Source organism: Monodelphis domestica, chromosome 3, assembly GCF_027887165.1.
Source record: "Monodelphis domestica isolate mMonDom1 chromosome 3, mMonDom1.pri, whole genome shotgun sequence".
NCBI classification, from domain to species: domain Eukaryota; kingdom Metazoa; phylum Chordata; class Mammalia; order Didelphimorphia; family Didelphidae; genus Monodelphis; species Monodelphis domestica.
In genome coordinates, this window is record NC_077229.1 from 26,380,059 (window position 1) to 26,394,042 (window position 13,984).

Here is a 13,984-nt window from a genome sequence, read left to right on the forward strand (position 1 = left end):
ACTATTTATAATCTCACCCAGTCGGCTGACAAGCCAGTCCGGGTGTGAAGATCACAGCCGTGCTACCATGTTTTATTTAAACGTTATTAAAACTACACAGTCTTCAGGGATGGCTTCCAATCCACTTGGTATTAGACTCCTCTGTGAAGTGGCCTCTGGGTTGCTATGATGAGCCTATGACTGGGTGATCCTTGGGAAGAGCTGTTCTTTTTGTCTGCTGCTATGGAGACTGATCTTCTTGTCCTTCTTCAGCCCTAAGCTTTTTCCTTTGCTAACCCCTCTTTCAAGGGTCATGAAACCATAGGATTTTTAAGCTTAAGAAGAGATCTAAACCAAGGCAAAACAGAGGTGAAATAATTTGGCCAAGGCAAGAGACATGAAACTAAACCTGTTCTCCTAAAATACTCATTAAGAGTATCAAAGTAGGGACAGCTGGGTAGCACAATGGATAGAGCACCAAATCTAGAGTTGGGAAGATCTGGGTTCAAATCTGATCTCAGACACTTACTAGCTATATGATCCTGGGCAAGTCATTTATCCTCAATTGCCTAGCCCTTGCCATTCTTTCTTCATAGAATTGATCCTGACCAAAAGATAAGGGGTTAAAAAAAGGCATTAAAGTAAAAAGAGTAGGTGAAAAAATAATTATCAAAGTACTAGAAAAAATGGAATTAGAGTCAGGACATCTCAAGCTCTATTAATCAATTAAATCACATTAATTAAGCAGTGTATTCCAGACACTACACTAGGAATCCAAAGACAGTCCTGAAAACAATTCTTGCCCTAGGGGAGTTTATGCTCTAATTCTACCACGTGAAAGCCATATGATCTTGAGCAGACATCCAATGGAATGTCTGTTTTTTATCTTTGTATACCAAGCACTTTGTACAGAGGCTGACATAATTAAAGTATTATAATAACTAGCATTTTATAGCTCTGTGTTTGCAAAGCATTTTACATATGCTGTCTCATTGGAACTTTACAATTCTATGAGATGAACATTTTCATTACCTACCCCCATTTTACAGATGAGAAAACTGAGGCTAAAATTGAGTGACTTAATGCCCAGGGTCACATAGCTATTAAGTGACTGGGGCAAAATTCAGAGTCAGATAAATACTTGCTGAACTGGTTTAAAATGAATTCTCTTCTCTCTGAATCTCAATAGACACTTACCAAGATGCTTGTTCTTTAAAATTCAGTTTCTTCATCACTAAAATAAGGGCGATAATATTCAAGCTGACTAGTTCTTAGGGTTTTCATGAAGAACACGTGACATATTATGTACAAAGCTGTTTGAAAATACTGAGCACTAATGACCTGGCAGGTAGATTTATTTTATAGCTGGAACCAGCATCGGCTGTGCATGTCCAGTTCTATGATGCAGGGCTTAGGGGGTGGGTGTAGGAAAGAGAAAAAAGTAGAGGCTGGACAGTGCAGAGAAAACAGCAAGGATCAGAAGACAGAGGCTCAGACAGAGCTAATGGGCTTTGGGTCACTGACTGCCCACACCCTCCTGAGTCAGTATCCTTTGTGGTAGAGTGGTGATAATTCTAATTGTATCACACAAACACCTCACAGGGTTGTTGTGAAAAGCAAATGAGGTTGGGTGCGCCTTCCCAGAACTAGGTGCTGTATGTAATCTATGGATCTCAGTGCTAATAAGAAGCCATTGAATGTCAAGGCCTGGATGGACCTTAAAATATGAAATGCTGTGTGGTGGCAAAGAATTGGAAATTGAGGGGATGCCCATCCATTGGGGAATGGCTGAACAAACTGTGGTATATGGTGGTGATGGAATACTCTTGGGCTATAAGGAATGATGAACAGGATGATTTCAGGAAGAGCTGGAGAGACTTACATGAACTGATGCAGAGTGAAATAAGCAGAACCAGGAGAACATTGTACACAGTAACTGAAATATTCAGAGATGATCAACTGTGAAAGAATTAGCTACTCTAAGCAATACAACGAGGCAGGACGATTTTGTAGGACTTGTATATAATAACAAAGGCTATCCACCACCAGAGAAAATTGTTGGAATGCAGATCAAAGCATACTATCCGTCACTTTAGTTTATTTATGGTTTGATTTTGGGGTTTTGATTTTTATGAGTATTCTCTTACAACAATGGCCAATATGGAAGCATGTTTTGTATGATAATACAGGTATAACCAGGATCAAATTGCTTATCATCTCCATGAGGGAAGAAGGAAGGGAGGGAGAGAGACAATTTGGATCTTATAACTTCAGGGAATATATTTTGAAATTGTTATTACCTGTAATCAGGAAGATAAAATAAATTTGAATAAAATGTCATATCCCAAAGATAATTTGAAAAAACATAAAATATCAGCTAGGATATGGAATTCCAGAGCTGGTAGCAGCTTTAGAATATGGAATGTCAATTGGAAAGGCCTTATAATCAGGAATTTCAGAACTAGGACCTCAGAACATGGACTATAAGTTGGGAAGGTTTTAAAGCATGGAATGTCAGAGCTAGAAGGGGCCTCAGACCATTAAACACTAAATATTACAGATGGGAAGGACCCCAGAGCACAGAATGTTAGAGCTGAAAGAAGCCTTAGAACACAGAATATCAGAATTCAAGAGTACTTTAGGAGTTGGAATGTCAGTAGTGGTAGAGATATTAGGAGGACCCATAGAATAAACCCCACTGAATGTTGGAGGTTGAAGGGAACTTAGAACATAGAACATAGAATGTCAGAAGTGGAAAGAACCATAAGGAACACTAAGTACAATTTCCTCATTTCACAAGTGGGAAAATTAAGGCTCAAATAAACACTATGCCTCATTGTAGATGGTGCAGTGTGCAAGTAATACATTCTAAATCTCAGGAGACAAATGGTTAGGGTTAAGGTTAAGGCTATCATATTTCTCAGGCTGAGAAGAGAGGGGTACTGTTGGAGTTATTTTTCTGTAACAAAGAAATGTATTTCACTACAGAGTAATGTGAGGTTAATGAAGATTCTAGAGAAAGAGGACAAAAGTTAATAAATCCTAAATTATGAGTGTTCTCAGTTGGCCTCAAGACACTAACCACTTGGCATCCCTATTCAACCCTCTGAGAAGGGCCTCCAAGAATGAATGGAAAGTTGGTTCCATAGATGGAAGCGTGTCCCTAATGAGGCTAGGATAAAGGATTTTTGTTCCCTGTTAGGAGTCACAGAATCTTAGGGTAATACCTTCATTGTACAAAAGAAGGGGAGGCCCAGAGAAGTGATAGAACTTATCCAAGCACCATAGTCTAGCACCATTTAGTATTGCTCCATTCCAGGTTCCATGTGACCATGCCTCCAACACTGGCCAGCCATTTTTCACTTGAAATGGCATTGCTCATAAAAGGGATCATGTATGAACACAGAACACAGATTTAGAGTGAGAAAAGACCTTAGAGACCATCTAATCCAGCCCTCCAATTTCACAGAAGAAGAAACTGAGGATTGAATCTGAGTACATCCTTCATCTCCTCCATCTAAATAAACTCCAGTGCCTCCCTATGACCTGCAGGATCAAATACAGAGCTTTCCTTTGGGCCTTTCCATCCAAATCCCATACAATAGTGCCCCTGGCTATTTTCCCAATCTTCCCATACTTTGCTCCCTGCTATGTATTCTGGCACCTGGCAGCTCTGGCCTCCTGCCTTTTCATCATATAAGATGTTCCATTCATCTCCCAGCTCCATGTCTTGGCAGAGGCTTCTAGCAAGCTTCAGCTCCTGGTCCTCCCTCCATCGCCGCCTGCTAGTGCCTTCCCTCTGAGACATCACTAGAGATGTCCTTTCATTCTTGCCTCAGTTGGATCTCAGGGAGGCATTGCTGCACAAAGTCATCAGCCTCCCTCTCTCTTCCAGAGTCACTGAAGTCCAGTGGCAGGACAAAAGTCGGGATGGCTTGAGCTGGCCCAGGATGCAGTGGATGACCTTGGCATTGTCCATGTCTCAGAGTCTGCTTCGGTCACCTTCGTGGCTTTTGGAGCGAATTGTTCTCATCCACTCATTCTGCCAGGGAAGTCTTCACAAGCTTCTCACGCTTAGCACAGTGCCGAGCACATAATAGTTCTCTGACTCCAATTCAAAGACTCATCTCACAGGTAAGACACGGTGAGTAGATGCTACCCTTCTAACCACACTGTTTGGCCAGCAGTTCCCAGCTATGAAGCCTGCGGATGATGCATTAGTAGCGCCATCATTACATATAAAGGAACCACATGTGTGTACATGGGTAACTGGCGACAGTCAATATCAAATCTCCACTCTGGCCTTGTGGTATAAAACTCTGGACACTTGAGGACCAACAATTTGTAAAAGAGGGTTAAAAGCCCCAGAGAAGGGGACAGTGATGGAAGAGAGTAGATGATGCCTGAAATATGACCCATCCTCAAATAAATATTAGCCAGAGACTTCCAGAAGACAAATCACTACTGCAGGTAGTTTGAAGGATCCAAGTCAGTCTGAAGGCTGAGCAATCACACTCATCTTTGAAAGATTCTTAGTAATCTCTGCCTGGGAGAAACCTAACCATGAAGCGCCACCCCATCCCACTCCAGTCAGGTCACATTTCCTCAAGGTGGAGGCATCACAGCCAAAAGGAAATGGAAATCCAAACTGACTCAGTGAGCACCATTTTCACAAGGTGGCTTCCATGGTGACTCAACTGATCCTGTGACTTCACTTCCTTCTTGGGAAAGCCATGGGGTAGAATTTCTCCCCAGATACACACAGGTAACTTGTCTATAACTGATTTGTACTAGACTTACCAGCTGTGGGACCTACTTTGGACGAGGACCAGGAAAAGCTTAAATGGTCGCAGCCAATCAGACATCCCAAACTCCAGGCATCAGTCTGAGCCTCCTGACTTTCCTTTTGGATCCAGATCTCACTAACTTTCTGCGAAGTAGATTTTATGTATTCTCTTTCCACTTATTCTGGGTATACTTATGCATGACCTTGCTGTACTTCCCATTAAAATGGAAGCTCCTTGTGGCTAGGGATTGTTTTATTCATTGTTTGCGTATGCCTAGGGCAGTGCCTGGCATATGGCAGGCATTTAATAAATGCTTATCGATTGATTGAGTGACTGATAAAATGTATTCTTGTTCAGTTGTTTTTCAGTTGTGTCTGACTCTCTGTGAACCCATTTGGAGTTTTCTTGGCAAACATCCTGGAATGCTTGGCCATTTTGTTCTCTAGCTCATTTTATAGATAGAGAAACTGAAGCAAACAGGGTAAAGTTGCTCATGCAGGGGTCACACAGATAGGATGTATCTGAGGCCAATTTCGACTCACAAAGATGAGTTTTCTTGACATCAAGATGCTCCATCCACTACACCATCCAGCTGCCCAGTGTCAATGATCAATGGTTTCCTAGTCTCCTCTTGAATATGTCCAGGGATGAGCAATTCTCATTGAGTCAGTCCATTTCATTTTGGGAAAACTCTAAGCACATTACTTCTTGCTTCCCATCTGAGCAGAGACTAGGTATTAGCCCATTCTGCCAGGAGACAACCTGGCATGTAGATCATCGCCCTCGTTATCATTGCCATCAGTACTAACATGCCTTTGTCAGGTCAGAAAACTGTTCTTCCATGGACCGTCTCATGGGAACCTTAGAGCATCACTGTGGGGACCCATATATCATGGTTCCCATTTGACAGACTTGGAAACTGAGGCTCAGAGATGATCAATGACTTTCCTGTAGTCACACAGTTAGAAAGGATTCAAACCCATGCCTCCTTGAGTCCACATCATCACTATTCTTATTTGTTTTCCCAGATTCTTTTAAATTTTGGATTGAATCACAACATGGTAGAGGAACTGGGTTGAGTAGGGAGTCTGAGGACCCGGATTCAGATCTCAGCTCTTCTGATCCCTACCTGTGTGACCTTGAACTAGACCTTGGGTGATGGTGAGTGGAGTAGGGGATAAGGGCAGGCAGACCCAATGGATTTCCAGGGCTCTCAGAAGAACATCAAATAACTCCAAGGACAAAATGTCCCGGCACCAGGATGATGAAGGGGCTGGATGATTTAAGACCAGAATATTTCTCTCTCCATAATGGCAAGTAGAGTCACTGGCAATAGTACATTTAGTAAAATTAATGGAGAAATCGCGTCTTTCTTATTTCTTTTTCCAGGAAGGAAAGTTTCATTGATGGGGTAATGGATTGTGATGGGGATGTGGTGGCACCATGGCGCAATCTGTAAATCAGTCGCATGAAACAACACGCTGCCTTTGAAGCTCAAACCAACAGTGACAAATGGACTTGGCCAGGGAAGGAGTGGGCAGGAACGGAGGAGTGAAAATCCATCAACATTTGCCTCCTTTGTTCTTTGCTAAGCTGTATCCCAGGGCCCTGTGATATTTCTTAGCCTTTCAAAGGAGGGTGATTTCTCAGGGCAACCTGCCTGTGGGTGATGCCTGTGTGATAGGGAAAAGGGGCTCAGTGAAGGCAACCCAAGAGCTTTAGAAGGAGGTCCTGGGAGGGGGGACAAAGTTAAAGAAAACACAAGACTAGGAGTCAACAGGAGACCTGTTCACCACAGAATTGCAGCATAATTCGCAGTCAGAGGACCTTGGTTCAAATCCTAACTCTCCTAGCTCCCCTAGAAAGTGATCTAGACTATGAGGTCCTTTGGCCTTCCTTTCTAGTCCCACTTCTTGGTGTTTTAGAGGGAAAAACCTAAGAACCAGAGAGAGGAAGAGACATCTCCCAAGGCTTAGCAATATGCCTGGCACATAGTAGGTACTTAATAAATGCTTTATGACAATTTTAGAGCTTTGGTTTCCTCATCTGTAAAATGGGGAGATTGATGACCTTTAAGGTCCTTCCTGGTTCTAAATAAACGATTCTATGATTGTATGTGTAAAATGTAGGACTTGGGCCATGACATCCTACGATTCCAATGCCTGGTGGGCGTCATGTTGTGGAAAGAACCCTAGATTTGGAGTCGGAACAGATGGGTCTGTCTGGTTTATCATTGCTCTGCACAGAAAAAGTATTGGACCCAGGGGCAAGAGCCCCAAGTTGGATTTCAGCTTATAATGAAAGAATCTGGACAAATCACTCACCTTCAAATTCCTGTTCTAAAAAAATAGAGCTACCAGGGTCTGTAGAATCTCTCTTTTTTTTTTTAAATAAAAGGCTACAGAAATCTGAGTTGTCATCATCATCACTAAAGAAGCCAATTACTTTAGTGGATAGATGGGCCAACCTTGGAACTGAGAAGACTTGGGTTCAAATTCTGCCTCTGATATGATAGCTGGTAATCCTGGGGAAGTGACTGAATCTTTTGGTGTCCCCCAGACAACATAAACAACAACAGTAATAATAGTAATTAATAATAATAATAACGTTGCTGTTGCCTTTAAGGCTTGGAAAGCATTTTGAAAATATCATATCATTTATCTTTACAATATACCTGGGAGATTTGCCCTGGGAGTTGCCCATCTGCGTGTCCAGGGACAATTTCCACTTCAGGGAATCTCCCACACAAATGAAGTCAAAGGTTCAGACAAAAAATCATAATGATCAGGGGCAGCTGGGTGGCTCAGTGGATTGAGAACCAGGCCTAGAGACGGGAGGTCCTAGGTTCAAATCTGGCCTCAGACACTTCCCAGCTGTGTGACCCTGGGCAAGTCACTTGACCCCCATTGCCTAGCCCTTACCACTCTTCTGCCTTGGAGCCAATACACAGTATTGACTCCAAGACGGAAGGTGAGGGTTTAAAAAAAATCATAATGATCATGGCCTCTTTTGACTGTTGTCTTAAGATGAAAGGATCATAGATTTTTAGAAGAACCTGAAAGATTCCGTTCTAGCCCTGGTGTTTTAGAGGGGGAAACTTGAGCCCCAGAGAGAAGGAGGGACTTTCCCCCAAAGTTGAAGGGCAAACAAGGGGTAAAGTTGGGCCAGTCACCTAAGTGTCTTGTCCCTTGACCCAGGGCTCTTTCCACCGCACTATTTATTGTCTTCTCTTATTTAAGCCCATGTTCATCTTTCTAGTCAAATATGTCTTTTATCGCACATGTGTATATTTGGTTATTATGGGTGTATGCAGGGCAGTGAGGTGGTGCAGTGGATAGATCACCAGACCTTGAGTCAGGAAGATCTGAATTCAAATTCAGCCTCAAATACTTAATGTAATCCTAGGCAAATTACTTGCCTCAGAGGTTCCTCCTCTGTAAAATGAGCTAGAGAAGGAAATGACAAACCACTCCAGTATGTTTGCCAGGAAGACTCCAAAGGGCCATGAAGAGTCAGACATGACTGAAATGAATGAATCATAAATAAAATGTGTATGTCAATTGACTAGATTATAAGCCCTCAAAGGCAAAGCAATATATGTTTGACTTTTTTATGTCAAGGTCAGGGGGTAGGTTTTCTTGTAAAAGAAAATTAATTGTATTTTCAATGAATGAAAATTTATTTTCTCTCCTTTCTACCTACCTACACCCATGAGAAAAATAGAAAAAGAAAATTCTCATAAAATATGCTTAATCAAGCAAGCTAATCACTGAATTAACCAAGTCCAAAAATGTGTCCCACTCTGTACTAAGACGATCACTTCTCTAATTAAGAGATGGGTAGCATACTCCAACATGGCTCCTCTGGAATCACTGCATTGATCAGAGTTCTAAAGTCTTTCAGAATCATTTCTCTTTACAATGATATTATTATTATATGAATCATCCTCCTAGTTTTCTCTTTACCCTGCATCACTTATATCAGTCTTTTCAGGTTTCTCTGACATCATCTCCTTTTTCATTTTTGATGGCACAAAAGTGTCCCTTTAAACTTACAAACATCAGTTGTTCAACTATCCACCAGCTGATGAGCAATACCTAAATTTCAAGTCTTTTGACATCACAAAAAAAGTTATGATATATTTGTACATATGTGTTATCTTCTTTATGTTCTATCTCTTCCTAACAGAATTCTCTCTGTCCTCATGGTGCCTAGCAGAGGTGTTGAGTACACAGCTAATATCTCTCTAGAATCACCCAACCTCAACTGGAATCAACCTCATCAGCCACTTAATTCAGCATATAACCTGAGCAAGAACCCTTTCCACAGCATATCCAACAAGGGCATAGCACGTCCTCTAGTGCCAAGGAAACCATTACCTCCCAAAGAAGCTTTCTGCTTTCCTACAGCTCCAATCATCAGCAAGTTTTTTATTATATAACAACTAAATTTGCATTTTAAGTCATTTGTCTGCCCTCTGGGAACAAGCAAATCAAGTCTAACCTCTTTTCAACATGACAGCCCTTCTAATACTTGAAGACAGGTATTGTATACTCACTAATTCCTTTCTTTCCCAAGTTAAATATCCCCAGGTTCTCCATCTGATCCAAATACAATCTGATCTTTTAGCCCTTGCTCTTCCCCCCTGAATCATTTCCATATTACCAGTGCATTTCCTGGACATTACATTTCATTATCAATGGATGGGTAGATGGATGGATGGATGGATGGATGGATGGATGGGTGGATGGACAAATGGATGACAGAGATACTAAGGCTTCCTTGTCCCAACTATATACTAGCGTGAACAAAATACTCAAGATATAGTTTAATCAGGGTGGAGAGATGATGCATCATTGCCACTTATCAATTCCTCTACACTATGGTTGATGGAAGATAGATAGATGAATAGATAGTAGAACTACTAAGACATCCTTAGTTCCGATTGTGTCCCAGAGCTATAATACTCCAGATATGTCTGACCAGGTCCAAGAATTGTACTACTATCATAGATATTGTTTCATGGTGGATGGATGGGTAGATGGATGGACAGAAGAATGACAAGGATGCTTCAGCCTTGATAGCACAACTACCTCGAAAGTTCACTAGACAGCATGACCAGAGACATCCAAGAACCAGATATTGACAATTTCATTCAAGCCAATCAATCCTAAAAGGAACAGAATTTAAGAATACCTTCAAGGGGCAACATGTACCATTTGACCCAGATGATCCTTATGGGTAGAATAACATTTTTATTTCTTTGGTTGTTATAAAAGTCTTTAGAATGCCAAGGAATATTGATAACAGAGATATAGGGAAAGTCACAAAGGATGAAATAGCAATACACAAGCCTTACCAAGTTTTGAGTTGCTTAAAAAAATGTGTCAGATGATCCTTCTAGAGTATGACACGAATTGTAAGGAATAACGTTTGCTCTAGAGAGTCTGAACTCTTTTCCCTTAAAAGATGCCATCGTGGAGTGCCCATGAGGGGAGATGAGCCAAATATATGCTTTCTATTCCTCGTACGTGATGATACATCCCGTAGGCTATATGTCTTTGCATGGAGGATCCCTTTGAAGATTATTTTGGTGATATCCCCCCCACCAAGAAAAAGGCATTTTCTGGTCCTACCTCCCACCCAGCTGTCAGCACTTCCATGCTTAGTTTAATTTGCATTTATATTTTTGCATCTGTTTATCTATGCTTATGAGTTCATCATAAGGAATAGAAGCATCCTGAGAACAATGACTGTTTCTTGGAATGTGGAGGTTTGCCTTTGTATCCCCAGGACTGGCCAGCATAGTGCCTGGCAGCACAACAGAGACTCATAAGTGTTTGTTGGCCAATTGAGTGCCTGACAGATGTTGTTTTTGTTCAGTTATGTCCAATTCTTCACGAACCTATTTGGGTTTCTTGGAACAGCTACTAGAGTGGTTTGCAATTTCCTTCTCCAGTTCATTTGACAGCTGAGGAAACTGAGGCAAATAGAGTAAAGTGACCTACCCAGGGTCACAAAGCTAATAAATATCTAAGGGCCAAATTTGACCTCAGGAATCTAGTCTTCCTGACTTCAGTCCTGGCACTCTATCCATACTGTGCCACCTAGGTATCCACCCTACACATAGCAAGTGTTTAATAAATGATCTTTTGATTACCTGACTGAATTCACACTTACCTCTCCCCAAGAGGCAAGTCTGGCCTTGGGGACTTCCAGTGGGGCAGACTTGATCTATGAGATGCCAAGTCTTCCTGGGCAATCACAAAGCTCATGTTCCTGAACAAAGAGCTTACCTACCTTTCCCAGACAACCATAGGGGCCCATGAGCTGCTAGTTTGGGGGCACCCAGACTCTTCACAAGAGATCAGTTCTCTACTGTGACCAGGGGCTCACACAAAAAGTAGTCCAGCTCCTTCCGTGCTCCCTCCATCTCCCCACCACCATTCCTCTCCCTCCGGAAGCTTGTCCAAAGTAAAGCCATGCTGGATGACTTAAGAGAGGTCTCAGTAGTGGCCTGTGAAATATTGCAGCCAATTGGTGAGAGACCTGCCGTGAAACCCAGAGCTCGGACAGAGTAGAGAAGGGGAAATAACCAGTTATTCTGAGGCCTGGGGCCAATCTCTAGCACATTGGCTGATTTTCTCTGAGAAAATGATCCTACATGCTGGTAGACAAGGGATCTGAGTCTCGCGCTAGAGCTTGGGGGATTAGTGGGACTGAGAGCTGATAGGCTTGGGAGGGGAAATTAGACAGCCTGAGATGAGACACCAAGGGGATTAGTCTGTCAAACTGTCAGTGATCCCTGCAGGGGATCCAACTGAGCAACAACATATTCAGTTTGGGTAAGAACCAGGAAAAGAAAGGAAGAGGAGGGAAACCAGGCAGAAATGGGAAGTGGAAGAAAATGAACTCAGAAGCTGACAGCTATGACCTGAGGGACTTTTGTGGGTCATTACTGGAACTCGGTTTCCATCAATGTAAAATGAAGATCAGAGGGGCAGCTAGGGAGCTCAGGAGATGGAGAGCCAAGTATGGAGTCAGAAGTCTTGGGTTCAAATCTGACCTCAGACACTTCCTACCTGTGTCACCCCGGGCAAGTCGCTTCATCCCAATTGCTTAGCCCTTACTGATCTTCTCTTAGTATCAATTGTAAGACAGGAGCTAAGGGAGATTTTTGTTTGTTTTGGTTTGGTTTTTGAGCCAATAAATATTTATTAAAAGGAACCTGGCAGTTCCCTCAGACAAAAAGGATCTCAGACCTTCCTCACTGTCTCAGATCCTTGACAGAAGGTAAGGTTTTAAAAAAGTAAAGATCAGAAATACAGGTTTATGAGGGTCATCAGAGGCCATCTGGTAGAAACACCTCATTTTTAGATGAAAAAAAAATAGAAGACTAAGAAGTTTAAGGAAGTTTAAGGACTTGCCTGAGGTCACTCAGGTAGTAAGGAAGAGAGTCAAGATTCGAACAGAGCTCAAAGGACTCAGGGTCCAGAGGAACCTTTCCATTGTACCACACTGCTTCTTATTGAACCAGATGATGCTAAGAATCTTCTATCCCTTGCCCAGGGCTTATCTTCTCTTCTATCCTTTCCTAGCAGATTGGGTTCTCTCTTGTTCCCCCAATGAAGATTACCTTCCTTCCTTCTTGCTGTATGGGAGAAAATCTCATGGAAGTCTCTCTGGTGGAGCAGAAAGAGCCTGGTTGTCCAGATTCCATGGGCTGGGCTTCTTCTAACTCTGGCTCCATCCAACTCTCAAAGTCTGTTCCTTAAGATCCTACAGTCATAGGACTTAAGTTAAAATCCTAGTTCTGTGCTAACTGGCTGTGTGACCTTAGGCAAGTCATATATAGCCTCCTGAGGCCCCTCTTTTGTCTCCTGTGGATGAGAAGGTTGGACTAAACCACCCTGAGGTCCTTCCTGTTCATATCTCTGATCCTGTGAATTTTCCTTCCCAATTAACTGATGTCAGAATTTTTTCTTTTATTATTTTCATGTCCTAAGTTGAGGCAAGGATCCCTTTGCCTGCTGTTTGTACCCTGGCTGTTACGGGGCAGGGGGGAAGAAATGCTATTTAGGATTGCAACTTTCTGGCTTACAAGTCATCATTTTTAACATGAGGAAACAAAGACCCAGAGAAGGCATTTGACAGGCAGAGGCTGCACAGCTTATAAATGGCAGAGTAATGCCCAGAACTGAGGTCTCCATCCACAGAGGGTATTCTATGCCACACTGCACATGCTAAAGCTCCCAGAGTCTGCTGGCATCAGAACCACGGGCACAATCAATGGTATCGTCATGCCTCTCTGGATTCCCCAGTTATTGGGGTCCTCCCTTTCCAGACCCACTGGGTATATTCTTGGTATTTATTGGGGATATTATGTTGTCTCCCCACACACCCCATATGCCAAGGAGACCATAAGCTCCGTGAAGACAGAAACTGTTTCATTCTTGTCTTGGTATCTTTGTATCTTGATATCTGGGGCCCAACACAGGACTGGTGGATAGTAGGTACTTAATAAACATTCAGCCATGTTGGGTTGAGATATATGTGGCTAACTAAGGCCAACTATTAGCAGGACCGGAGGCACAGCAGTCTCCCACTTACCAGATCGAGGCACCGGTGGCTGGTGTCTGTCTCCTTCTCCCTCAACTCTGCCATTTCGACTTTCATCTCCTCCATCCTCCTCTGGTAATACTGGCAAGACTCCTTCTGTTCAATCTCAGAGCACACGGCCTTCTCTAGCTCCTCTCCCAACTTGAGCGCGCTGTCCCGAAGGCGAAGCACCAGCACCTGGGGAGACAGAGGACCTGAACACCACAGCCTAGAGGCCAGGGCAGGAGAGAGAGGGGGAGGACCTTGGTAGGGAGAGGGACCACTTATTTTTCTTAATCAAAATGTTAAAAATCCTAAAGTAAGTAGATTTGAAAAAATAACCTGCACAATAATGGTCAGGAGAAAAGGGAAAGAAGTCAGGAGAAGGGAAAGAAGAGACAGGGAAAGGGGAGGAGAAGGAAGGATGATGGCTGTGGAACATTGCATATACTGTCAGACTCAGGATGGTTAGTTTTATTCAATTATTTTTCTTCATCTTTTATTTTTCTTTTCAAAAAAAAAAAACCAAAATGGCTTCTAGGTAGAAGAAGGGGAGAGAAATCTTCAAAAATGGAAAAAGATGCAAAAACATATAATATCCAAAAAATGATTGCTTTTTT

General features: G+C 42.5%; 1 protein-coding gene across 1 annotated transcript in view; it reads right to left on the reverse strand.

The window, feature by feature from the left end:
- LOC100010514 (unconventional myosin-XVIIIb) overlaps positions 1 to 13,984 on the reverse strand; it is a 204,375-nt gene that overhangs the window by 116,637 nt on the left and 73,754 nt on the right. Inside the window, exon 12 of the mRNA XM_056821572.1 lies at positions 13,377 to 13,562. Coding sequence (XP_056677550.1) covers positions 13,377 to 13,562 — 186 coding nt within the window. The remainder of the gene's footprint in view (positions 1 to 13,376; positions 13,563 to 13,984) is intronic.